Source organism: Aythya ferina, assembly GCF_964211825.1.
Source record: "Aythya ferina genome assembly, chromosome: 10".
In the NCBI taxonomy this organism is placed as follows: Eukaryota; Metazoa; Chordata; class Aves; order Anseriformes; family Anatidae; genus Aythya; species Aythya ferina.
Window position 1 is genome coordinate 11,160,886 of NC_140306.1, and position 26,955 is coordinate 11,187,840.

At 62.2% G+C, this 26,955-nt stretch overlaps 1 protein-coding gene across 3 annotated transcripts in view; it reads right to left on the reverse strand.

Annotated features, from left to right (window-relative positions):
- PLXNA1 (plexin A1) overlaps nt 1-26,955 on the reverse strand; it is a 105,270-nt gene that overhangs the window by 70,757 nt on the left and 7,558 nt on the right. For all 3 annotated transcript variants that reach the window (XM_084531520.1, XM_084531518.1, XM_084531519.1), the window contains exons 2-3: nt 21,627-22,976; nt 17,393-17,575 (exon numbers count right to left, since the gene is read on the reverse strand). In XM_084531520.1, coding sequence (XP_084387646.1) covers nt 17,393-17,575; nt 21,627-22,829 — 1,386 coding nt within the window. In that variant the 5' untranslated portion in view covers nt 22,830-22,976. The remainder of the gene's footprint in view (nt 1-17,392; nt 17,576-21,626; nt 22,977-26,955) is intronic.

Genomic DNA, 26,955 nt, shown 5'->3' on the forward strand with positions numbered 1-26,955 from the left:
AGCTTTAAAAATGGGGTCCCTGCATCAGCTGCTCCCTGGGAAGGCGCAGGGGCTGCTCAGCCACCCCAAGAAATGCAGGAGCAGCTGCGGGGCTGGGGCATCAGCTGCCGCGGGGGGGCTGCAGTTGGTGGGGTTGGGGACGCTGGGTGCTGCTGGAGAGGGGGCCACCAGCGTGCTGGGGGGACAGCAGCAGGGAGAGCTGCTTGGGGCACGTCTCAGGTTACCAAACCTTCGCATCCAGCCAGGATAAGCCTCTGGTTTCGCTCAGCCTCGGGGGAAATGCAGCTTTGCTGTTCACGCGGGGAAAATCTCTACCAAGACGGCTCGACACGCTCAGCGCCAGGCTGCTCCGCACCGCCGGCACGGTCAGGGAGCAGGGAGGGATTTTGGAGATGCATTTTTGGCCCCACACGTGCTGCCCTGGACGGCTGCGGGGTGGCAGGGCTTCCAGCCAAAAAATCCCAGCTATGCAGCACAGGCAGGCGGCCGGCACCGCCGAGGAGCCCGGCCACCGCCAGCTGCCCCGTGCAGGAAGGCGTCCCCTCCCCACAAATAATCCCAAAGCGGGGGTCTGGGTGGCTGACCCGGCACCCCAGTGGCAGGAGGATGGGCTGGGGGTGCCGTGTGCCCCCCCAACCATGAGCAGAGGCTCGGGGAGGTTTTGCCAGCACAGACCTGACACCGACACCCAGCCCTCGCGCGGGGCCACGCCGCTGATTCCTCGCTGATTGTGCACCAAGGGGAAGGGGGCGACAAGCTGCCACTCAGCCAAACCCATTTGTAAAGATTAATACAAACCAGGCTTTCGTCCCAGGCCCTACAACGCCTCAAGCCAGAGAACACTGGAACTTTAATTATATCAGTATAATAAAGAGGAAAAAAAAAAAAGGAGATGCTTAATCTAGATCACGGCTCCCAACAGCCCCCGATTCCAGCGGCACCGACACCGGGCAATCCAACCGGCCTCGAAGCGCGCTGCTGCGGCACCTCGGGCACGTGCTGGCAGTTCTGCTGCCTCGGGGTGACCATTCTGCCCAGGCTCCGGGCTTTGCCCCTGCAGAGGTGGCTGCAAACCTCCCCAAACCTGCCCCAGCCCTCAGCCTGCACCCCTGCGGCTGGACCTTGCCCCCTGCGCGCGCACAAATTGCCCCGGGCAGATTGCATCGGTCAAAACGGCTCCATCGGCAGCGGGGATGGAGAAGCACGCCCAGCTCAGGGTTTCACTGCTTCTGACGGAGCTAAAAAAGCTGTCAGCAAAATCGTTTGCACCTTCCCGTAGTAAAACCAAAGTGTTGGAGAGAAGTGCCCAGCGCCACGGCGCCACAGCGTGGTGCGGGATCGGCCGGGGCAGCGCCTTCACCGGAGCCAAACGTGGGTGAAGGAGGGACTGAGGGAGGTGACAGAGTGGGGTGACAACTGCAGAGCCCCGCGGGAGCCCAGTGCTCGCTCTGGCACGGGATGCACCGAGGCACCCTCGCTGCTCACCCCGCAGCAGCCCCCGCGCCCCCCAGCCCGCCAGCTGCTCGGGCGGTCTCGAGCCATTGATTTCTCAGCTTTGCCCTTCAAAACTCTCCTGGCTCGGCGCCCGGCTTGCATCGTCTCGTTCCTCGGGAGCAAAATATCTCTATTATTATTGCAATTATTTCCCAATCAGCATCGCTCAGGGCTGACTCGGTCGGCGGGGGGGCCCCGACAGGAGAATCGATGCGCGGCCTCCGCCCGGGGCTGCCGAGGGAAGGGCGGGCGGAGGACGGGGGCGTCCCTCTCCGCCGTGCCATGGCTGTTCCCGGCCAAGCAGTGGCCACAAAATACCTGTGTGTTGAGGAGATGGACCCAAATTCTTTTCATTTCCCTCCTAGCTCAGCAAGGCAGCACCAGCCCTTCTTCCCTGCCTGAGCAACCAGAGCAAGGCGACACCAAGGCCAGCCCACCGCGTCCCACCGCCCCTGGCCTGCTCGGGAGTGAGGACCGGCCCTACAATGACCAAGGAGGACATGGGGCACTCATCCCTTTCCAGACCGCTGTCAGGGAGCCCAAAAAGTCAGGGAGGAGGCAGCGGGGCTTTGCCAGGAGGAAGCCCAGGCTCCCAGAGCTGCGGCGTGCCGGAGATCAGCTGATCCTCCCTCCCCTCGCGGCCCCAGGAAAATAGCTGCTTCCTTCCTGCTCCCTAAAACAACAAAGCAGCGCGAGAGAAGCTGCCTGAGGACACGGAAGGAGCCATCAATCTCACCAAACACAGGGCTGGGTGGCAGGAAAAGCCCACGCAGGGGAGGCTGCGGAGGGATGGTCCCAGGGTGGCCGTCCCCGGGGTGTCCCCAGCAGGTCGGGGACAGGCTGCGGCAGCAGCTCCAGCCCCGGGCTGGCCACGACAGCGGCGCCCAGTGCTCCTCTCCTCATCCCAGTGCTCCACAACCCCTATATTGCCCACCCCAGGGGCTCCCAGCCCTTCCCCAGAAGCACGGGGACAAACACGCTCCCCCAAATGCTGCAGCCCAAACCTCTGCACAGGGCTGGTGCCACAGGGGGACCGCAGGGTGCGCGCAGTGCATCCCCCTTGTGCTGCCTTCAGCCACCCCCGGGTTTCGTTTCCTTTTTCTTTTTCCTCTCTGCAGACACACAACTCCATCTCTAGAGCAGAAACAACTCCGCAGCAGCTCCAGGGCCCAAACTTTACATCCCCAGAGCGCAATCGGCACGTGTCACCCCGCACCAACAACTCTCCGAGATCACCGCCCCTCACAGCGCCCTGACAGAGCCGGGCTTTAGGCTGCAGAAAGGAGCCCAGCACCGGGCACCCGGGCTTGCAGGCAGGTTTACTCATCCATCAGGCTTCTCTCCGCAGCCCTGCACCCAGGCATCACAACCCCACAAACCCCAAAACTTCACACAACCCCACCTCAGCAGCTCCCAAACCTCTCCGCTCCTGCCACGAGTCCAGCAGCCATCACTTCCTCACCGCCCCATCCCGAGGCCACCCGCTGCAGTAACACAAATTTACAGCAGACGCATTTAACATGAACTAAACCCGCTGCCATTCACGTCCACCCAGGGAGAAGGGAATGCTGACCGCAGCCAGCCTCACCTATTTAACGCCAGCGCTGCCCCCGGCCTGCAGACAGCCCCTCGTTACCGCTGCCCCGGGGTTTTATCCCGACGGCCAAATCACACCTGAGCGGCCAGGAGCAGCTGCTAAGCACCGAACAGCCGGGGTCTAAATAACGCACGGCACGCTGACACCATTAAATATTGAACATCTCGCCCAGGCAGCACAACTGGACATGCAGAACGTCTCATGAACTCAATGACTACATTTTATACCGCATAATGTGTTTCACGAGAAAGTAATCCATTGATCAGGAGGGAGGAGAAAAGTTAAAACCACGCTTTTTTTTTTTTTTTTTCCCCACTCTTTTTAAACCAACATCTCTGCTATCGGCACCCCGAGATGGAAATCGCAGGGTCAGTGCTCCCCCCAAACCTGCCCCCACAAACACCTCCAGAGCTGGAGGACAACCTCTCGCTGCCCCACACGAGGTGCTCCTGAGAACACCCAGCTGAACCCAGCTCCGGGCTGGGAGCAAAGGAGAGCACGTGCAAATATTTCCCTTCAAACCCAACCCTCGCCGACACGCACTCAGACCCCTCTCGCTCTCTCCACCCCGAGTTTAAGTGTTTGCTGAACTCCCTGCTCTGTTTGTTTGCGTTTTAGGGCTGGGTTCCCACACGTGAGCCTCTCCAGCAGCACCCCCAGCCCCACGTGCCCCTCTCCGGCTCACACCTTCCCCGCAGCCCCAAGGAAAAGGCGCGGGGCCGCAGCTCCCCACCCCACCGAACCCAGGAGCGCCAGAGAGCGCTTCCCACAGCGGGCTCTCCGCTGGCAAACAGGATGGAAATTAGGCTCTTCAGCCTGAGCATAGGAGCAATTTTGAAGGAGAGATTGAGCAGATTTAAATATAGAGATTGCTTTCCCTAAGGATACTGCTTGAGATGTTTAAAAGCTCAGGTTTTACGCAGCGCAGATTTTCTCTCCGCAGCGCTCGTGCGGGTGCAGAACCCTCCTCTCCGCCGCTCCCTTCTCCTTGGGGCTCGTGGGGAAGCGGGGCCAGGCAGGAGGAGACCACCACAGACAGGCAAACGCTGGGCTCCTGCACACCCGTACGATGCTGAGGGGCTGCAGGAGGAGCCCAGGCAGCCCCTCGCCAAGCCGCCGGCACGCAGGAGGGCCGGGCGCGCAGCTGGGGCCGCTTTGTGCGCTCGCTCCGGGAAATTCTCGGCACAGCTTTGAGGACCACCTGCCACCATCTCCATCTCCCCAAAGCCGCGACGGCTGCCAGGGGATCTCAAGAGGAGGCTGCCACTCACTGCAGCTCGCCGGCGCGATGTCCAAGGAGCTGCCTCCAGCGAGGCGCCAGGAGCGCAGCTTGGCACCTGACAGCTCGGCACGGGGGAGAGACGTGCCAACGCCGAGTGCTGTCGGCCCTCGCTGGCCCTAAAGGCTGGTGGCAACGCATGCTGTCCCCTTCTTACACGCTGCCACCACCCACAGCCCTCACCGTGTCCCTGCCTCCTGTCCATCCATGGGGTCAGGCACCCATGGAGAGGGTTCCTGGTGGAGAGGGCTCGTGGAGCGCTGACCCACGGCGGGCAGGGGGCTTCAGCGCCTCTGGGGGGCTTCGAGGTGGGCAGGGAGGGAGCAGGGATGGTGATGGGATGAGCAAACCTAGAGTAAAAGTGTGCCTGCCACCGAGATGGGGCCCTGGCAGCAACCCTTGCCCGGCCCGAGGGTGCGCACGCCTGAGTATCCGCACTGGAGAGGGAGGCCAAGGGGTGGGAAATGATGTTAATTAAAGTTTTAATTACTGTAACCAAACGAGTAGCATAATTACTTTATTCTCACCGAGACTTCAAGCTGATTAAGAATCACGTGCATCGCAATCTTTGGGTTGATTTGATTTTTAATTAAACGTGCTGGCGGAGGGACGGGGCGGGATGGGGGCTCGGCCCTGCCCGGACCCCAAAACCTTGGGGGGGGGGGCCCTGGGAGCCGGACACAGCTCCCAGCACGGGTCGGGGGAGCTCCATGGGTCCACACCCATGTTCCACGAGGCTTCGAGCAGAAAGGGGTGTGCAGGGACACGGCCCCGTGGCCAGCAGGTCACCAGAGCTCCCCGTACCCCTTCCCAGCCCCGTCCTGCCCAGGCCCCTCCGATATTAATGAACCGGTGCCGCCGCTGGAGGGAATTATTAAAAAAACAATTTTGCAAAGGTATCTTTTTCCAATAATAATAATACTAAAAGACAAAGCTGTAGAAATTAAATTCCCAGTCCCCTACCTCAAATAAATAGTATCAGAATTTGAAATGAGACATAATTACCTCGGCAAGGTTAAAGCCGCTAATGCGCACGGAATACGGAATCACCATTCATCATAATCATATCTCATATCACAGCCATTATTTATAATTAGGAGGCACGGTTTAAAAAACACATAAAGACGCCCATGCAATGCAGTAATTCTTCTGTTATTGCTCCTGAAGGGCCAATCCTGGCCCTTTCAGAACCTCTGATTTGTGGAGTCCGGGATCAGGCAAAAACAGTTCCCCAAAATACCCCGAAAAGTCAGTCCCAAAGAGCGTGTCGCTCGTGGCTCCGAAGGAAAATCCACCTGCAGCTGCCCTCGAGCCCTTCCTGGGCATGGAGACAGCAGTGACAGGACACTGGGGCTGCACCCAACCCATCCAGACCATTTCAGAGCCATGCTGGGAAGGGTGAGAGCAGCCAGGGTCCAGCCAGGAGAGCATCGTGGCCCAGAGCTGCAGGTGCCAGCACTCCCCACCGGCCCCATGAGCTTTCTTGGCCGCTGGGTGCTTTTACGTGCTTTTAAACCACGGAACAAGCGCTGGCAAAAGCTGGCGAAACCAAAAGCTAAACCAAAAGCTGCCCTCCCTTGAAGCTGCTCCCGCGTCCCAGTGAAACATTAACAAGCTCCCAGCGAAGTCAGAGGAAATTGCCCTTAAAGTATTCGGGGAAGTACGAGCCGGGTGGTGATGACACGAGGCCCCGAGCCCACTTCTGGAGGCACATCTCCGGGCCCACTGCTGGCAGCAGCCAGGAGCACGAGCTCACAGTCCCGTGGGGACACCGAGCTGCTCCTCTCACATGCTGGAGCCGGAGCAGAGCCCTCGTGCAGAAAAGCACAGAGTGCCAGGACACAGCCTGAGTTGGGGACGGGTCTGTTTTGGGGGGCAAAGCGACCCCTGGGGTTGAGGAGCCCGAGCTCTGCACCCTTTGGTGGGGATTAGAGCAAGAGAAGGTGCCCCGGGTGCGCAGAGCTGTGCCAGAAGGGGCTGAGACAGCAGGAGGACAGACACACACCCACGTACATGCAAGCTGCAGGGTTTTTGGAGATGGAAAAGCCAAGTAGGGGAACATGAGGGGAGCCAAGGGCCGGAGGCAGCAGCCCCAAGCACGAGCTGCCTTTCCCCCGGCCGCTCGCTGCACCCGACCGCTCGCCCCGCTGGTCCCGTGACTGCGGTCACAGAGCTGAGCTTTTTCAGAGATTTCACTGGGCTGTAAAACGCTAAACTAACAAGGGAGGGGACAAAACCAGCTTACAGACGCACACAGAACCGCATGCTGTGCAAAACCCAGGAAACGAGTTGCTAACAAAGGGCCCCGCAAACACGCTGGGGTCCCCGCACCACGCACCGCGGGGTCTCCACCGCCTCCTCGCTCCCCTCGGGGCCGTCCCCGTGGCCTCAGCAGGCACCAGAAGGACCTTTCACGTCGGTGGCAGCGAGTTTTCCAAACCCCAAAGTCGCAGAGAGAGGTGGCGTTTTGCAGCGCTCGGGCAGGGGACCGCTCTTTGCCCTTCCAAGCGCTGGAAACGAATCCCCCCCCCCCCCTCTCCCCTTTTCATCCCGTTGAAGACTTGACAGAACCTCCTAGCGCTCTGCAGTTGAAATTGGCAGGTCTCAAATTAATTGACTGCAATTTTACACAACAACATGTTTAGCTGAGAGCTGGCCCGCGGCCCGCTTGGCTCGCCACCGCTCCCCAGACACTTTTCAAGCAACCTCCAAAACTTCACAACACGGCGGAGGCGAGGCGAGCGGGCTGCCAACGTGACCCGCTCCCTGCCAAAAAACCAGCCCCGCTTCCCCGCGCCCCCTCCCCGACCCTGCTCCGGCTCCTCCGCTGCTTTCCCCCCACCCCCCCCCCCCGCTCTCGTTAATGGCTCGTTAAATTATTCTCATCGTCTCCGAGGACCCCGCTCCTCCGAACGCGGAGGGGCACGGCGCGGGCTCCGCTCTCGCTGGATTTCGGCCCCGCTGCTTTGCCATGGAAACCACAGCGACGGGACCGACGCGTGCAACAGGCAGGAGAGAAGGCAGGTTTGTATTTCTGCCCACCCTGACACATTCCTGTGCTCTATCCCCAAAGGACAGGGCCTGAAGCAAAAGCCGACGTCACCGTACTGGCGCTGGCGGCGGCTCTACAACGCAGCCACAGCCAGGGGTGAGCGCCCCGGGGTGCTGTTGTTTGGGATCCCAAACACGAGGACGCACGACCTCAGCGCCCAGGAATGAAGTGCCGGGCTCCAGCTCACCTCCAGCCCTCGCCAGGAGCCAGCTCAGCCAAAAACCAACCACGCTCTCGTTAGCAGAGCCGGCACCGCCGCTCGCACGGGGCCAGCATGGCTCACGGGGACCAACCCCTGTGCCCAGGTCCCCGAGCCTCCTGTAGGATGCTGACAGGGTCAAAACAAGCCCCAGGGACCAGCCAGCCCTGGCTGCGAGCCCTCGGGCTGATCGTGAGCAGGAATCACCCCGGTGCCGGGCACCTCTCCAGGGCACGGCCGCGGCACGGAGGCGTGCTCCCGGCGGCCAGGCTGCTGGAGGCCAGGGGAGGATTTTCTCCAGCTCTGCCCAGGGCCCGGGTCAAGCAGCTGATGCTCCGCGAAAGCCAAATTGGGGGCGGGTTGTTTGTGTGATTTCGTTTCTTGAATAAACAGAAACATCCTGCCCGTGATTAAGAGCCTTTATGAAAAACACACCAGCGCCGAGCGCTGCAGCTGGGGCTGGAGGTACCGCAGCGCCTGGGGGGGGGGGGCAGAAAACAAGAGGGCCGGGCTTAACGGGGGGTGAGCACAGCTCCCAGATGGATTCACACTGCTGCAACATCCCAGGCAAGTTTCAGAGAGAGAAATCCTCCCCAGGAAATCACGAGATGGTTCCTTTCTCCCAGAAATCCCCATTTTTCACGCCAAACCTCCCCAAGCCTCCTCTTGCTCCTGCCCCTCTGGAGAGGCAACGACCCGGGCAGGCTGCGAGCAGCCCACGTGCCACGAACCACAAACGGCACAGGTCAGAGGCAGCTGAGGTGCTGCCATCACCTTTACGCATTCATTCTTCCCTTTATCACCCACAGATATCACAGCTCTGCCCACGCCCTTACGCCGCGCTCCGCCTTTTGGCCGCGGGCATCGCCAGCCGCAGGTCACGGGGAGGAGAAACCCGGAGGAGCTGACCCCAGCCCCGCTCAGAGACAGGCAGCACGGAGCTGAGCTGTGCCCAAAATCGCTCTGCCAAAACTCGAGGACCTGCAGGGCTCCTGTGCCTGCCCCCCGTGCGGCTCCACAGCCCCCACCACGCAGCGCAGAACACGTGCTTGTGGTTAACTCGCACACACACACGTGTGAAAACCCCAGTTTTCAAGTTTCTTCTCTTGGCAAGGCTCAAAACAGGCCAAGTTTTCAATATTTTTTTTTTTGCTGGGAGGCTTTAAAAATGCATCCCATCCAAACCATCCCCGAAGCATTCCTGACATTTATTGCCATCAGCTTTTCCCCCCAATTAGCTGCCTCTATGCAACTATCATCGTCTTGATGAAAAACATCTCCAGAAACACACAGCCCAGTACAACAAATGCTCTCTCTCTCGCTCTGCTTCTCCCTGCTCAGAAACAGAAAGAGAATTAGGGAGGAGAGGGGGTCAGGAACATTTTTGCCTTGACCGCTTTGTCCAGCGAGAGCCACCACTCGCCGTGGTGCTGGTGGGAGGTGACATTTGGCACCCAAAACCTGCTCCCCAGGCACCCCATACATTGTCTGCAGACACAGCATTGATTCAACAATGAATGGACCAAATCTCATCTGGAAAAACACCTTTTTGGTGCGTTGGGCTGAGCTCGCAAGGCTCGCAGCGCGTGGGACAGGCGCGAGGAGCAGCTGGGCGAGGAGGAGCGGGGCTGCTCCCGTCCCCGGGAGGCAGGCACCAAACGGCACCTGGGCGGATCCGGTGTCAGAGCAGAGCTCTCTGCAGGCTTCTTAATCGCTTCCATTTCCAAACTGGAGCAGAGGTCTTGTTTCAACAGCCTGCACGAGCAGATGTCAGGCAGCAAGGTTCAAAAGGACAGCAGCGGAGAGAGGAAGGGGCTGAGCCACCGAGCTCACGACGCACGGGGTTTTGGTGATGTGCTGCGGTGGGAGCGGGGGCAGAGCAGCCCTTCCATGGCTTACCCTCTGGTGGGACACCGATGTGCCCTATTGCTGGATCCAGGGGCTGAAGAGAGGACAAGGCGCACGGGGACGTGCCCAAGGCACCCCAAGCGCAGCGGCAGCTCCATGAAGTGCCCAGGGACGTGGGTTGTCTCTCTCTCCTGGTAAACCCCGGTCAGAAATGCTGTGTTTGACACAGAGCCAAGTCACGGCACCTCAGTGAGCCCTCCTGCATCAGACCAGCCCTGTTACCATCCCATGTGCTCTCCATCCCCAAGACGAGCCGCATTTTTCCTCCCAGGTCTGGCCACGCGCGCTTCCCTTGGTGCTTGCCTCGATTCCCTCCGTCCCTCTTTAATTTTTGCCCTCTTTTAAAACCAGAAGGACCCAGAAGCCGAAGATCCCACACCAAAGAGCCCAGCGGTGCAGCTCTCCCAGCCCAGGCAGCTCCCAGCCCGCGAGTTTTCAGATTTAAGAGGGGGAAGGAGAGGCAGGAAGGAAACCCTCCGCTAAGCCACGGAGTGTTTATCTCACCTGCTGGAAGAGAAACACGTCTTTAATTTTAAACGTCGAGCGTAAAAACAGATCCCTTGAGGCTCATAAACATACCAGAAAGAGAGGGAGAGTAACACAGAGAAACCCTGGGGAAATAAACAGAGAATTCAATTTGGGGAGTTCCCATCCCCGAAGCCGGGTGGAAATCACCCCCACAGCCCCGTAGCTGGCACCGGCCGCGCAGCCGAGGTGCGGCTTTGTTTGTTTTGGGGGGTTGTGGTGTTTTATTTGGTTTTGGGTTTGTTTTTTTTTTAAGGTCTTTGCTTACTTCTCAAGAAACACCACCGCGTGCAGCACCGTCCCCGAGAGGCCCGGTGGCGAGCCCAGCCAGGCCCCAGCACACCGACCCCAAGGAGCGGGGAAACGCAGCTGGGCTGGGACAAAGGCCTGGATTTTAGAAGATTTTTGAAGATTTTCAACCACCGATGGAAACCAGAAGGCCAAGGAGAGGCCAGGCACTGAGCCAGCCCTGAGGAGGCTGAGCCCCACAGCACAGGACCTGCTGCAGCCACAGCCCCCAGGACTGCAAGGGGCTTTACCGACCGCAAGCTTGCCTGCGAGTGCCCCCGCTGAGAACAAAACCCACCCCTGGAAGGATTTGGCGGCATCCTTCAGGGCAAATATGAGTTTGAGGGAACTCAGGTGGCAGCAGGGCTGCTGCTAGGAGGATTTGGGCAGGTGAGAAAGGTCCAACACGCTCCTTGTGCCCCCAAAAACACGAGCAGGGGCAAAGCCTCCAAGGCTTTTTGCGCCGAGGGGCTCCGGCGAGGTGGCACAAACCCAACCCACCTCCAGAGCAAGCAGCGGGGCTCTCCAACCTCCAAACCGCCTCCCTGGTCGCTTCACAAACCACTTTTGCCCTCCCAAATCCAAAATGTGCTCTCCCTACAACGCGTTGCTCTTACTACAGAGGCACCACCAGAAGTTACCGGCCCCACGGTGAGTATCCCAGAGGCCTCTCCCCTCTCCACATGGCACCGACTGGATCCCCCTTCCCCTTGCTCACACCCCAAAGAAAGACCGCTCAGCGGGACGCAGCAACATCCCCAAAACCCCAAAAGAAGCCATCCCAGCACACTCACTCCCCCGTGGCCACAGGGGAGGCGAGGGATGCTCGGAGCTGCCGGCAGAGCAGGGGGAAGCCGCGCGGAGCCAGGGGCCTGCACAGCGCCGGCGCCCAGGATAGCACACAAATTGCTTCATTAAATTTCATCACATTAAGCCAGTTTCATGAATTTAACATTGTCCCCGGACTATTGTTTGTCTGAAAATTAAATTACGGCAACATTTGTTGTTTCAACGAGTCTGTCAGTTACAAACGAGGCCGGAGGAGGGGGACGCGGGCAGGTGATGGCACTCCTGGCTCCGGCAGCGGGGCGAACGCAGCCCCTATTTCCCCTGGGGGATGGAGAGGGGAAGAATTAGGGTAACACGGTATTTCTCCCACTGCCAAGCGTGCCAGACATGGAAAGCCTCACCAGTACGGGCTCAGACTTTGGTGCCCAGCCCTGCAGAGCACCAGGCTGTGCCCCTCCGGGCAGCACCCACCCCATTTACGCTCACCCGAGGAGATGTGCACGCTGCTCTGGGGCTTTCCAGACCGCAAAGCTTTGCCACAATGGGGAACACGCAACAATTTCTCGCTGATTCTTCCTTTTCCCGTAAGCAGCTCCTCTCTGCAGTATCAGGAACAAAGGTGAGAAGCTTTCGCTTGGTAAAGGAAAGCGCCGAGCCCAGCGGATTATAAATAGCACCCAAAACTGCCCCGCACCCCCAGCCGAGGGGATGAAATGAAGACGAGCGAACCACCAGCTCCAAGGTCAGAGAGACTGTTTTGTGGGTTGTTTTTTTCCTTCCCTTTGTTCAAGGTCTGGTAATTTTACCAACGCAGGAGAGCGATCCAAAATACATCATTACGGTGGGAGCTAATAAAAAACACACAGGTTTTTCAGCCTGCCGGGGCTTTTTCTGCTCTCGTGGGGATCACCACGGGGAAAATGCTGCCCCAGCGCCAGCCCCCTGCTGCATCCAGGTTCCTCGGGACCCCCGGTGCCACGCACAGAGCGACTGATGGCTGCTGCCCTCGAGAGCACCAAGAGCAGCAAAAATAAAACCCTCCCATTACCCAGCCTTGCTCCGTGGGGTCCTCTCCGCCTCTCCGGTCCCAACCCCAAGGCCATGGGGTGTGAGCTCAGGGACGTGCCCAGCTCAGAAGCACCTTGGAAGGAGAAAGGAGAAATGCAGGGCCACCCGGGGGGCCGCCAGACCAGGACAAACCCCTCAGGCACCGCTCATCCGGGCTGCAGGAAGGCAGGCGGGATGCCAGCACTGCCCTGTGCCCTCCCTTTTCTCCGCTGCCTTTGGTGGGAGGCCGGGGCTATTCTCCCACCTGAAAAGCCAAAATTAGCCAGCTTTCCAGCCCGTCAATAGGCACAATGGCTCTGACAGGAGGGCCTCTGCAGCGCCGGGGCCTCCCAGCTCATTTCCATCCCAGCGGGGTGGTTTCCACCCTGCCCTGCCACCGCCAGCTCCGCAGCGAGCGCCGTGCCCAGCTCTGTGCATGGAGGGGCTGTGACTGCACCAGGTCAGAGGCATGGGGACACCCAGGGGTGCTCAGCACCCTTTGGTTTCAAAGCTCAATGAAGCCTAAAAGCTCACTCCTTGCAGTGCACAGCTGCAGCTCCATCCCCAAACCTCACATCCCTGTGCCACGGGCAGGGTCCTGAGCGAAGGGAAACGCAGAAAGCACCAAAAAACGCCGGAGATGGGCACATCCCGGAGACGGGCACATCCTGAAGGCTCCCGAAGTCACCTTGGGGAGGGTGCCCAGGGTGATGCCCCCCCTGACAGGGCTGCGGGGAGCCGGGAGAGGCACTGAGTCAGCGCTGCGTGCGGGGAAGGGCTGAGCCTGGCGGCCACGTCCCCGCCTGGCAGCCAGCCCGGCTCCTCTCCGCCAGCTCCTCACCTGCTGGCTTTGTGCTGACTGCGGAGCAGATGGGGGAGGAAAAAAAAAAAAAGAGTTATGGAGGTGAAGAGCCTGGGGCAGCCGGGCTGGGAGCTGTAGGGGCTGGGAGAGCCGCAGCGCAGAGGGCAGCGGGGGCTCAGCCCCATCCTGCTCGAGGCGGGGAGCCCGAGCGCAGCGCGTCCCTCCCCAGAGTCACCCGAGGACGGAGCCGGCAGCAGCCCCCCCACCCCTCCCCAAGCCGGTCCCAGAGGCCGTGGGTTCACGATGAATTTCTAATTGTTTCCTCCAACAATGAGACATCCTGTTCGGAGCTCGACAAAAAGCCAGCGGGGCCCCTTCCTCCTGAGCCTGCCGGGGCGACGCCGCGCGCTGCCCGCCACGAGCGGGGGACACCGGGGGGGGGGGGGCTCTGCAGCCCCCTCTCCCCTCACCCCATCCACTTACCGGGGCCGTCTCCACCTCGATTAAAGCAGCCAGCACTTCAGGAGAGCTCTCGAGGGGGCTGGGAGCACTGAGAGGTGTTTGATGGATTCGCTGTGGCAGCCGCTGGGCACCTTGTCGTGCCAAGCCAGGGAGGACGCGGGCGCAGGCTCCTGGGCGCCCGTTTCCCTGCTAGGGAACGGGGCTGAATCCCTCGGGGAGCCCCATAAATGGTGGGCAGGGGGAGCGGGGTCCCCGTGGGATGGGATGGGGACACAGAGGGACGAGACAGCAGGAACAAAAGGCCCTTGTGCGGCGCCGCCAGCTGCCTTCCCCGGCTCCATCGCGCTCGCCCATCCAGCAGGGCTTAGGGGCTGCGGGTCCTGCCCTATAGCACCCCCAAAATGCCCTGTGCCCTATAGAGGGCTGCCCCACTGTATGGTGCAAGGGGAGGCAGGTGGGCTGTGGCAGAGATGCTGCAGGATCTGCCCCAGGTGGGTGAACACACACACGGCCCCATGGCACCGTCCCCAAATCGCGCCACGAGCACCAAAGCTGCCCCCGGGAGCGGGGTGAGGGCACCTTCCCCTACAAGGGGTGAGCTCCGTGCAAGGAGGGGGGAGGACAGGGGGGGTCACCAGGGGTCTGAGCCCTCCCTGCGCCCCGGGAGCCGGATTTGGGGCAGACACAAAGGGCCCCTTCTCAGCCAGAGCTGCTTAAAGCTGCCTTAGCGCTGAGCGGAGGCGGTGTGGAAGGAGCCGCGTGGCCGGGGGGCCGGGGGCCTCGTGCCTCCCCCTCCCAGGCTCACGCGGACCCCGACCTCCGCCGGGTGATGCCAACCCGTACCCGAGAGGCCGAGGCATGGATTTGTGGGCTGGAAAGCCAGTTTGGGCGAGTTTGGCTTTCTTGCACAAACAGCAACACCGCTGAGCCACGCTGGGGAGCGCCGCGAGGACGCCAGCCTCGTTCAGGGCTACGAAGCCTCCCCGAAAAGCCAGCAGGGAGGTCTCCAACCCCCAGCCGGGCTCCTGGAAGCCAGCAGAAGCTCCCCCCGCGCCCAATCCTGCCCCGAGAGCAGAGCACAGACACCCCAATGCCCTGCCCCTGCCCTGCCCCAGCACGTGCCCGGCAGAGCCCCCGCTCCCTGCCGCCCGCAGGGGATAATTCCTGCCTCACAGCACAGCCGGGGGAAGGGGGAGAGGAAGAAAGCAGGGGGCTTTTTACGAGGGGAAGAGATTTGGCTGTTAAAACACCCAGGGAGGGGGAAAAAAAAAAAAAAGTCGTTCCTTGGAAGGAAATGAAGCAGCACACAAAGCACCGGTGCTGCCCCGGGCGAGACACGAGGTCCCGGTGAGCTCCCAGCCCAGGGCCAGCAGGGAACGGGGAAATTCCTGCAAAACCCCGGCCGGTCGTGGCCTCCTCCTGCTGCACACAGCCCTGCACGGGGCTCAGCGCCAGCCCCACAGCCCCGTTTTAGGGTCAGACAGGAGCTGGGAATTCACCTTCCCTCTGCACGCGATGCTCCCCAGGAGGAGCGGCGAGGTCCCGGTGTTTGCGCCCGGCCGGGGCCGGCCCACTCAGCACGCAGAGTTTGGTTTATTTTTTTCTTATTATCATCCTCCTCCGAGCGGAGGAGCCAAGGAAACCAAACAAGGGGCCGGCTGAGCTGGGCCTGCCGTGGGAGAGGATAAACAAGCCCAGGGAGAGCACGAGCTGCAGAGGGGGAGCGGATTCCCAGCGGATTCCCAGCCCCAAGGCGCTCGCACCCAAGGCTATCTGCTTTGGGGACGGAGCTGAAGGGATTACGGGGGCAGGAGGACAGCCAGAGCTGCGGGGACAGCCTCCAAAAGTGAGGACCCAGCTGGCTGCAAGGGGCACGTAGGGGCTGCAGGCACACCCAGCTCCTCCAAGCCACCTCCCCACGAGGCTGCTCCAAGCCCCACAGCCCCGGGGACCTCCCCGGTGTCAGCCGGGCACGGGGAGCGCAGATTTTCCCCCCTGCAGTCCCCGCGGCAGCGTGCCCACAGCCCCGTGTCACTTCCCCATCCCCGGGGCTGAAGGAGAGGTCCCCGAGGTGCCCGCAGGCAGCGCGCAGACGTGGCTCACACCCGGGGCCGGCAGCACGGCGAGAGTCACCCCCGCCTTACTCACCCTGTGGCGGGGCAGAAATCCCCAAAACCCCATCCCACAGCCCCGTGACTGCCGGCAGCGGGCGGCCAGCCAAAGAGCCCCGCCTGCCTTCGCTCCGACTGCACCCCGATGCCATTTTTCCCCCCTGGAATAACCGTGTCCCCTCCCCAAATGCCATCTGCGGCGGTCCCCAGCACCACGACCCCTCCAGTGGGGGACAGAGGGGACAGGGGGGGACAGAGGGGACAGCTGTGGGGCACAGCAGGTGCTGTCCGGCAGCCTCCCAGCCGCTCCTGCTGGCAGCGGGGCCGCGGGGCAGGAGGGCTCACGGGGTTTTTTCGGGGGACAAAGGCAGGCTCTGTGCGCACGCAGCAGCCTGGCCAAACGCTGGGCACGGGAGCTGCCATCCAAGGCAAATCCAGACGCAGCCGGGACCCTGCCCTGACCTCACCCCGACCCAGACGCTGCGCCGGGCAGCCCTGGGGGCAGGATATTAGGGCTGAGCACCCCAAAGGATGGTTCCCCTAAAATTGGGGTCTCCGGCACCCCCAGCTTTGCTCCGCAGGGCACCCAGAGCTCAGCCTGCGCCCTCAGCAACCTGCGAGTGGCTCTGACGGTGCCAAAACCAGGGAAAAAAAATGAGAAAAGCTAGGAAAAAAAATGAAAGAAGGGGAAAGCAACAAATCTCCCATGTAAAAGGCAGCTGCCACGCTCTCCTTGAGATAAATAAGGGACAGGGGACGTAACGCTGTCCCTGTGGCTTCGTGAATCCTCCTCCCACAGGCTCCTTCCTCCGTCCCCATCCTTCACGCTGGCACAGGTTTCTGAAATCCCCAGCGGGGAATTTCAGAAGGAATCCCTGGTGTCCCTCGGCCCCATGGATCGGTGGGGCAGGGAGGACGAGCTGCCTCCTCAGCTCCCCCTGCTCAGCCCGGCGCCGGGGAGGAGGAGGAGGAGGAGAGGCAGGGGATGTGGGGCAGGGGGAGCACCGCCAGCCCGGCTGGGGATGTAGGTCCTCCACTCCAGGAGGTGGCTCGGGGCCACCCGGGGCACCCCGAGGGCACATCTGGGACCAGTTTCCTCCTGGCTGTGCCACGGGGTGACCCCTACACCACAGGCACAGCCCCGCACGGCCACGCGGGGAGCTCAGGACCCAGCACCTTATGAGCAATGCGGCCAGCCCCGCGTGCCACGGCACCTCAGTGCCCACCCAAAGGGACAGGAGGTGTGAGGCGAGCCCCAAATGGGCCAAAAATCCCGAATCCTCACCAAGGCAGCAGGAGCACAGCTCATCGTCCCCTCGGAGGACAGCACCGCCTGGCACAAACGCCAGCTTCAGACCCTACCTCTCCCGTTTCAGCCAGATCCAGGATCTGAGGGGAATGAATGCAGGAACTCCCATCCCAAAAAGAGCCAAAAGGAGCAGTGAGGCTCCATCCTGCCCCCTCCACACAACGCAGCACTGCCACCCCAACTGGAGCTTCCCCCAACAGCAGCACCAGCCCCAGGCCACCAGCACCCACCTCCCGGGCCCTTTCCAGGTCAACAACCAAGCACCACGGACACGGGGAGGCAGAGCCTGCCCCATCACGGCTACGGGGCCAACCAGCAGCCCTGGGAGACAACGGGGTGGGCTCTGACCCACCAGCAGCCAAACACTCAATCCCCTTACATTACACCCCTCCGACACGGAGGTTTTGTGCATTTTTTTGGCAGAGAATGACAACGGGGGTCACACTCCCCAAATCACACCAAATCACACCAGGGGAGGCACAGAAACCCCCCCAGCAGCACGGCACCGGCCCCGCCAGCTCCGTCCCTACCTTTTTGATCTTCCCACTCCGCGTGCCCGCGAAGACGACGGTCTGGCCCCTGTAGTCGTAGGCAGCCACCGAGGTCATCCCGTCCTCCTTGTCCACGAACAGCGGCGTCCCCTCGATGGTGACGGTCCCGCCCAGCGGCTGGTTAAAATCCTGCCCGCAGAAATTGTCGTCGATCTGCAGGGGCTGCGGGAAGGAAAGAGGGGAGAGGTGAGCTCTGGTGAGAGCCAGGGACAAGGAGGGATCACCCTGACCTCCCACCCCACGGGAGGATGGAGCTGAGGAGGTGACGTTTTCCCATCTCCAGCTGGCAGCGAGACACCTCGCTCCGGGATGTGGTTTGGGGAGGAGGCCCGGAGAGGCAGCCTGCTCAGGCCAGGGGGGTTTCTGCTCTACGAGGTTTCTTCTGTAACTCAGAATTCAAAGGGGAGAGGTTTTTGGCAAGCAACCACCTCCAAATGCGTGCCAGTCCCCAAGGGGTTGAGATCCCTGTGCACGTAACATGGGGAACGCCGTGCGCTGCGCACCCACACCCGGCAGCTCCAGCTGCAAACAACATCCCCGCCATTTCCACCCCAAACAGGGACAACAACAGCCCCAAAACCAGAGGCCAGCACAGCCCTGGGCATCCAAAACCCTCAAGGAAAAGCCACGGGGCTGTCAAACAAGGACGTGGCCACGCCGTCACCACCCGGGCTCGCTCCAGCGACCCAAAGGCAGCGGTGCCGCTCCCGGCTGCGGTGCCACCAGCGCCGTGCCAGCCCTGCTGCAGCTGAGCCATGGGATCGGCTCCAGCCGGCCACGCTCAGCCCCCGAAGTGGTGTGGAGACGGCGTTTTGCTGGCTCAGTTCTTTAACTTCTGTTTTTGTGGGGTGCCTGAGCTGGGTTGTGAGCGCAGACCGACTGCCTTCCGCGCCCGGCCCCTGCTCAGCCTTCCCTAAACTGGGCAACACTTGGGTGCAGCCAGGCAGGGGAGATTCCCAAAATCAAGAATGAGGGGCACCGCGCTCTTCCCTGTCCAGAAGGATGTGGGAAGGGGAATCTGCAGCTCTCCAGCCCGTCGGCCTCACTGGGGACCCTCCTGCAGTGCCAGGTGCACGCTGCAGAAGAGCGGCTCCAAGCAAGTTCCCTTCCCAGCAACGCTGGGCTGACTCTGAGGACCTCTGTCAGACCTCGTGCCTCTTCCTCCTGCCTTGCACCGGCCACAAACCTCCCGGCTGCACCCCAGGAGGGCCTGGACAGCCACATCCCTGTGGCACAGACACCCAAAAACCCCCTCCTCAGACGAGACACGAGGAACGCACCCCTCGGTCCCGACGGCCTCGAGCAAGCCGGAGCCCGGCGAGCAGCAGCAGAGGGGCCAACACGACCCCGAGCACAACCCATGAAGGGATTTGAGCCCCACCGAAGGGATTTGAGCCCCGGCAGCCCCTGGCAGCCCAGGCAATTCCCGTTCCCTCCGCACTCCAATTTGCAGCTTCCCCAACCTCATCAGCTGCTGAATATGCAAGAGGATAAATGTTGATGGTGTTTACTCCTCTCTGCTTTGTCTCAACAAACTCTCTGGGAAACGACAAATACAGCTGCACTCCAGGGCCGCAAGGAGCACCCGCCCGCCACCGAGATGCCGCCACCACCTCGATAAATAATTACGCCGACAATTAGCTCATTAACAGCAAGCTGCCTCGTTAGGGAAGCGCAGGCAGGCACCGCGGCGGCGAGGTCGGGCCGAGCGGGCGCAGCGAGGGCTGGGGCACCCCCGGCACCACCGCGGCCACCCCCAGGACCCCACGAGGCAGCCTCCTCCCCTCCTCCGGCACAGAGCCGGGGCACAAAGCTCCCATTTTCCCCAGAAACCCACCCAAAAGAGGCAGGACAGGGCGCAGACAGAGCCAGCCAGGAGCCGTCTGTCTCCACGACCCGCCTTGTTTCGTCGCCTCTCTTCAGGCCCACTTAGGGAGGCAATGAGGGAGCAGAGGCGAGCTCGTGCCGCTCAGCGTTATTAATTGGCTGGTAATTGGGCACTTAATGGCAGCACACGCACCCCTGGCCTCCCACACCCTGCACCCACCTGCTGGGGAAGCACCCGGGGACCAGCACCCCAAAGCTCCGGGGCTGGGGGAAGCAGCAGGCAGCAGCAGGGCTCCTCGCCCCAAATTTCGTTTCAGCCTCCCAGCTGAGCTCCGGAGGGCAATGCCCACGGCGTGCTGGCACAGCTCGTCCCCAGCCCTCAGAGCACCCCCACTGCCGTGCTGAAGCACCAAGGGCCGGGCTTCCACCTCCCGGGAGCCTTCAAGCCATAAATCCTGAGCAGGAGCAGGAGGAGAGCTCCCGGGACGTCTTCCACACAGACCGGGCGTAAATCCCGAGCAAGCCCTGACCTAGCAATTCCGTCCTGCCTCCTCACGGAGCCCACCATGCCCTTGGTTTTCTGGCCAGCATCCATCACCGTGAGATCCTTCAGCTGCCCCAGAGGTGCTGCAGTGGATGCGGGGCAGGGAGCCCCCCGCCGGGACGCGGTGACACGCTCTGCACCACCCCTCTGGCTGCCTCCCAGCGCGGCGAGGGGCTCCAGCCCTGCTGAGCTGTGCTTGGCAGGCAGAGCAGGAGGGGGACACAAAGGAGGGGAGCACCAGGACCTTGGCACGGTGCAGAGCAAAGGCAGCACCACACAGCCCTGCTCCGCTCTTCCTCAGGGGCTCTGAGCCCCCAGGAGGCAGCAGCCAGCACCCTGCACACTTCTCCCCCCCCAAGGGCTGGGGGTTGCTTCTATCACTCACGAGGAATGGTGACAAAGAGGGAACGATGTCCCCAAATGGGGAACGTTCCAGCTAGATCCCAAATCCTCCATGGCCAGGACGTTCCCTCCAGCTGAGCAACCACGGAGTGAGGTTGGAAAACCCAAGGTCACCGCACGTGTAACCACAGCTCGCCTCCTGCACCGCGGCCAAGCCCTCGCTGTCCCCGTGGCACAGCACCAGCACCTTCCCCTGGTGGGATGCAAGAACTTTTTTTTCCTGGTTTCCCTGCAAAAACCCAGCTTTTGCAGCTGAGGCGCGCGGAGAAGCCGCCGAGCACCCAGCGGTGCCACAAACAGCCTCGATCCCCCCAGCAGGGAAAATAGAGCAGAAAATAAAACCCGGGGGGACACAGCCTGCCCAGCCTCAGATGGGACATGGGGGGGAAACGCCGGGCAGAGCCCCCTCCCCAAACACAGGGGGAGAGGAGCTGGAAGTGCCCGGGGAGGAAGCAGCCGGCATCTCCTGCGCCTGAGCCAGCAGCTGTGCGCCCCACCAGGCAGCAGTGTAACGATTTCATCATTTTCCACCAAAATTGAATTAGTTCAAAGCCAAAATCTGATTTGCGAGCCCAGCGCTCTTGACAGCAAACCCTTTACTTTGTCAGGCAGCTGTTAGCTGGCTCCTCCGGCGCGGTGGGGAAGGAAGGCTGGGCTGCTCCGCGGGCACCCCCGGCAGCAGGGCTGACCCCAAAACCCAGGGCACGGTGGGCTCCGTGCCCACGCCCTCCCCTCCTGCCTCCTCTTGCCTGGAGAAAATCAATCCAGCGCCTGCACCCTGCTTGCTGTTTGGCGACGTGCCCCCCGAGCACACCCAGGGAGCAGGGAGGTGGTGAGCAGGAGGGAAGCAAAGCCCCCAAAGGGACCCCAAGAGGGCAGGGAGCTGGCTGCTGGCTCTGCCCCGCAGCCTGGAACAAGCACAGCCAGGTGCTGGCACTGCGGGAGCGGGAAGAAAAAGGAGCCAGGAGCTCCTGGATCCCCTCTCCTCCTACCTGCACGCCACGGGACCTGCTGGGAGCACCGACCTGTCTGCCCCCTTCCCCACACCTCTGCCAGACCCCACGGTTCACACGTGCCACCTACAAAGGTCCCCCCAGCACAGACGCAGCAGACAAACCTCTGTCCCTCCGAGAAACCAGGTCCTGCCCCTCCAAACCAGCTCCCCTTTAACCCCTGCACCCCGTGCCAGCACGTGGCCCCAGCTCGGGGCCAGCCGCTCTGGGCAGACACTGATTCAGCCCCAGCCCAGACGTAGCCTTCCCACACCAAAGCCGCAGTCTCCACGAGGAATGCGACCCAGCAAGCCCAGCGCTCGGCCCCAGCCGTGCCAGGGCCCCCGAGCGAGCACGGATCCTCCCCCCGGGGGGGCACGAGGCAGGGCAGGTAACCGGGACGGGGCCCAGGGCACGGCCAGCAGCCAAAAACCGAGCGCCAACTCACCGAGTTGATGCAGCCCAGCTCCTTGTTCAAGAGCCAGGGCAGCGAGAGCTTCCCTTCCCCTCTGTAGCACGACTGGATGCGCTCCTTGATCTTATCCTTGATCTTCTTCAACGTGAAGAGGCAGAGCACAGACTCCTTGGGAGGCTTCACCCTGTTTTTCTGGCCCTGGGAGAAGATGGTGAAGAGGATATCCTCCTGCTCCGAGATGCCCAGGTACTTGGCCAGAGCCTTGCCAGGCTTGGTGAGGTACGCGTCCTGGATCAGGCGGTACTCGATGCCGTCCTGCACGCAGCCGATGGGGAACTCCACGTAGGAGTAGAACTTGGGGTCGTCCACGCAGAGGCGGACGATCTTGGAGGTGAAGAACTGCTCCCCGGTGGAGTCGGGCGAGGTGAGCTGGGTGTCCAGCTGCAGGGTCAGGTAGTACACGAACTGCTCGCTGCTGAAGCTGTAGATGTAGTAGATGTCGAAGGTAGGGAACTTGGAGAGCGTGTCCGAGGGGATCTTCAGCTGGGACGAGACGAACTCGTCCTGGTAGACGAAGCCGAACATCTCCGCGTTCTCCTCGTTGGCCATCAGCTTGCGGCTGGACAGCGTGGGGAAGTACTCCGACTTGCCGTCGATGGGCGTCCCGATGAAGAGCTTGTTCTGCCCGTTCAGCACCTCGATGATGACCCCGGACATGGTCCCGGACTCGTTGACGCTGGAGAGGTAGTGCTCCTTGCGGTGGTGGGGCTCGCCCAGCTTGAAGAGGTCGTCCAGCCGCAGGAACTGGCAGATCCCCTGCGAGGCGCTGCCGCAGGCGATGAGCCGGTTCCCCGAGTAGTCCACCAGCAGCAGCTTGTTCACGTTGTTGGTGGTGACCAGGCCGTGCGGGCACGACTGGACGCTGGGCGGGGGGTAACACTTCTCGTTGTCCTCCACCGGCCCCGTCACGTGCGTCCGCAGGAGGGTGAGGTTGTTGGAGAGCTTGTAGATCCGATTGACGGCCCCCACGTACACCTCCCCGGTCTTGTTGTGGACCACCAGGTGCGTCAAGCTCCAGTCTGAAACCGGGAAAGTCCTAAAGGGAGGCTTGGGGCTGCCTTCCGCCAGCGGTAGCCAGGAGCTCCCCAAAAGCAGCAGGGTCCAGAGGTGGAGGGGCGAGCGGGGCTTGAGCCAAAGGAGCCGCATGGCGGCGGCGCCGCGGCCGGCCGAGGCCATGCCCCCAAAGCCCGGCCGCAAAATAAATAGAAACAAACCCAAACGAAGGGGGTGAGGGAAGGAAGAGGAGCTAACGGGACACAGTCTCCTCTGCTTCCTCCGCGCTCGGCGTTCAGGGCATCACGGGCACCGCCGCTCTGGTCAGCCCTAGAGGGGAAAAGGAGAACACTGGGGTTAGGAGGCTTCCCTGCAGCGGTACCGAGCCTGCTGCACCCAACCCCGCAAGGCTTTGCTGCTTCACACCCTGCTAGCAGGCAGCAGAATATAAATCACCCCCCCACCTCCCATCCCGGAGGAAAACCAGCAGGGACCCCAAGTGCCAGGACCCTCAGGATGCCGAAACCTCCCCACGCTGCTCCACACCACAAATCCCTCCCCGTGAACAGCCACGTGCTTCATTCTCCCCAGCCCGGCCCCAGCCACAAGCCTTGCCATCCGGGGAGCCCCAAAACCCCTAGAGAGGGGCCAGCCCCTGCCTCCCCTCGCCGAGCCCCCTCGGGAGGCGCGGTGGCCGCACGCCTGCGGCACAGCAGAGCAGAGCAGGGCGGACACGTCCCCGGCAGGCAGCGGCCTCGCGATGCACTCCGGCACACCTCCCGCATACAAATGGCCCGGCGGGGCGTAGCTGGCCCCAACCTGCTCCTAAATCCCCCCCAGCATCCATCAGGGACCGGCCGCTAACGAGCCACGAGCGTGGCGGCGCGCAGCCCTGCACCGTTCCACGTGAAAAAAAAAATCAGGGTTTGCTCCCAGCTCGTGAGCACAAAGGGAAAACGGCCCCATTGTCGGGCTGGGGGTGTCCTTGGTGCCTGGCTGAGCGAGAAATATCTCCGAAATATCCAGCCCCCTCCCAGCCTGGCCCCCAGTGGAACTGGCTGCTGGCACGCCGCGCGCCGAGAGGACACTGCTGTTATAGAGGCGAGGCAAATGGGGTGGGGAGAGGCAGAGGAAAAAGCACGGCTTTTGTGAATGAAGACAGACACAAATGGCACCAATTTACTACTCAAGCAGCGTGTGACCGAGCCTGTGGAGGGGAGCTGGGACTCGAGCCCAGGCGGGCTGCGTCCTCCCGGCACGGGGCTCCCCCATCGCCTGGACGGGGTGCAGGAGGCACAGCCCGAGCCCCTGCCCGGAGGAGGATCTCAAAATCGCCTTTTAAAGGAGCTGGGAGCGCGGGGAGCCCTGGCACGCTGCCTGCCAGCCCTGCCACCTGCCTGCCTGACAAAGCCCAGGAGGGCTGCGGGCAGGGGGAGCTGGGGGGAGCGAGCAGGCACAGCGGGGAGAGGCACCGGGCTCCGAAATGCGGGGCTGCCATCAGGAGCTGCGGGGAGCACGGGGAGCTCTGCATCTCCCCACGTGCTCCGTGCAGCCTCAGCTCCCTGCTTCATCTGGTGACGGGGCACAGCTCCCCCCCAGCAAGCAGCCCGGACACCTCGCCGTGAAGCTCCCCAGCCGGGAAGTGAGCTCAGCCCTTTGTTTCCCAGCCCAGCCTGGCCGATAAGACGCTCCAAAAGCGGGCGGAGGAAAGCCTCCCCCTCCTTATCGCCCGTCTCTGACTCAGCTCGCGCGGGGAAGAACCCGCTCGGGGCCCAGCACGACAGCAGGATGCCTGGCAGGGAGTGGCACAGGTAGGAACCGTGGCCGCAGTGCCAGGACCTGTGTCATCGGAGGGCAGGCGGCACCGCGCCAGCGGCAGCGCACGCGATAGCAGCAGGGGCTGGCAGCAACGGCTCTGCTGGCTCCTCCGTGCCCCCGGGCAGGTCCCTGCACCGCTTCCAAATCCCCTTTGTGGACGTGCCCAGCTCCCAAAGCGCTCCGTTCCCGCTCCAAAAGCTCTCCAGCTCCGAAAGCTCTCCGTTCCTGCAGCGCTCCCAGCGCCTCCCTCCTCCCCACGCAGCAGCCTCCGAGGCTATAGCCTCGAGGGAGGTTTGGGCAACGCCGGGTGAGCACCTCGGAGGCTAAGCCAGCTCTGCGGGTGTGGAGCGAACGGGAACGTGGAGCCACCGGCCCTGGGAGTGACTCACGTGGTCCAAAGCTCACAGCCCTGCGGTGCTGTGTCAGGGCAAGAGGCTCCCGGCAGGGAGCGCGCGCCCACACCCCAGGGCACGGCGTGTCGGGACAGAGCTGTCCCTCCTGGGGAAGAGGTGACAGGAGGCAGCCCCACCGCCCAGCACCTTCGTTTTAGGAACTTTATCAGCAAGGCCACAACCACAAGCCCAGCAGAGCGGCGCCCGCCAGCCCCTAACTGCACCGCGGGGCGCAGGATGCGGCCACGCCGCCGGCACTGAGCTGCTGCTTGGGGCAGGAGGCGGCGAGCAGCTCGGTTTCCTCCGGGGCTGTGGGGTGCCAGGGGAAGGTTCCTGCCCACGGGCACGGCCGGGGCCTCCCTCGCCCAGCTGGCGGCACCCAGCAGCCAGGCACAGCACCCTGCGCCAACAGCACGGGGTTTGTGCTCGTCGTGGGGCCCTGCAGCTCTCCTCGCGGTGCGGATGGGGTAGGAGGAGTAACAGCGGGGCCAGCTTCCTGGGTGTTTGACGTGGGTGTCCCCACACTGCGCCGCCCTTTGTCCCGAAATTTCTTTTTGTGCCCATGGCTTTCCCTTCTCCTCTGAGCAAGGGGGAGCTCCTGGGGGCACCGCGCTCGCCCCAGCAGGGTGCAGCACCACACCAAGCACCCCCTGCAGCACCCAAACAGCCCCCCTGCTTCCAGCAGCGATTTCTGCAATTCATGCAGCCCAGCAGAGACCCTCTGCACCCCATTACAGAGCTGGCAGCCCCAGTGCAACACCGCAGCAGTAGAAGGACAGGAGCCAAGGGCGACAGGAGGCGTGGGTGCCCCAAACCAAACACACCCCGGCACAACCGCTTCTCCGTCTGCACCGACACCAGGAGAGGAACAACACCCCGGGCTCTGTCACAAGGAGATTTCCATCTAACCAAAATCCAACAGGCACCAGCAGCCCGCCGCCGGGAGGAAGAGGAGCAGGGACAGGCGGTGGAGGTGGCGTGGGAACCCCAAACCCCTGCGCTGCTCCACAGGGACGGGCAAGCGGGACGGGGAAGTCGTTTTCTCAGCACATGTCCAATTATTCATTGCTTCTATTTTCGGGAGCGGGTACATGCGCCAGAGGTCAGGCTGCTGTGACAAATCAGGGCTAGAAAGCCCAACAGGAGATTCCCAAATTAATTTAGGGAACGGTTCCTCGGGAGCTGGAAGGAGAGCAAAGCAAGGGAGAGCTGGGGCGAGCTGCGAGCAGACAGATGACAGTCTGCAGAGCTCCTCGGAGACTTCTGCTCCTAAATATACGTTTGCAGCAACTTCTTGTCCTAGTGCCCTGACACCAGCGGGGGTTTTGTACAGTAAGACCTGCTTAAAGCAATCGGCGGTGGTTAAAATAAAATAAAAGAGAAACTACAGGAGAGGTGAGCTTGCTTTCTTCTTTTCTATGTTCCCAACAGCATCCTGTCCCAGAAGGGGCTCAGGGATCGCAGTGGGAAGCAAGACCCACCCTCCAAACACAGCCACAGCGGTCCCAAATCGTGGAAACCCCAAGCAGCCAGCAGCTCGCGCACGCACGTGGGGCTTCTCCTCTCTCACACGCACGTAGCAGGAAACCTGCCCTCAGAAACAAAGCTGACAAAGCAACTGCGCACCCGCTAAATCCACCCCGGCCCCTTTCATCCCACGCCGGAAAGGAAATTTGGTAACAGCCTCGCCTCGGCAGCGGCCAGGAGGCCGGTGTGGCTTTAGGTGCTGCTCACACGGGACCCGGCTGCACCGCCTGCAGCCCCGAGCTCACAGGGGCCGTGGGTAAAACACACCTTGAAAGGCAAGGGCTGGGCAGAGCACGAGGACCAGCTCTGGTCGCTCGGGGAGCGAGGCCAGCACACTGCCTGGTGCCAACTACGAAACAGCAGCCCCTGCAGAAATTAACGGGGCCGTGGTCCCGAGCTGGTCCAAGAGCATCCCCTGCAGCAGCAGGGCTGGTGCTGAGCACCCCCTGCAGCCCCCATCGGTGCTCGTGCTGGGAACAGCATCCCTCAGCCCTCAGCCCTCCTCCTCGGGGAGAAGCGGCTCTGCAGGAGCGCTGCGAAACAGGGGCTGGGAGAGAAACCCGACGGGGGGC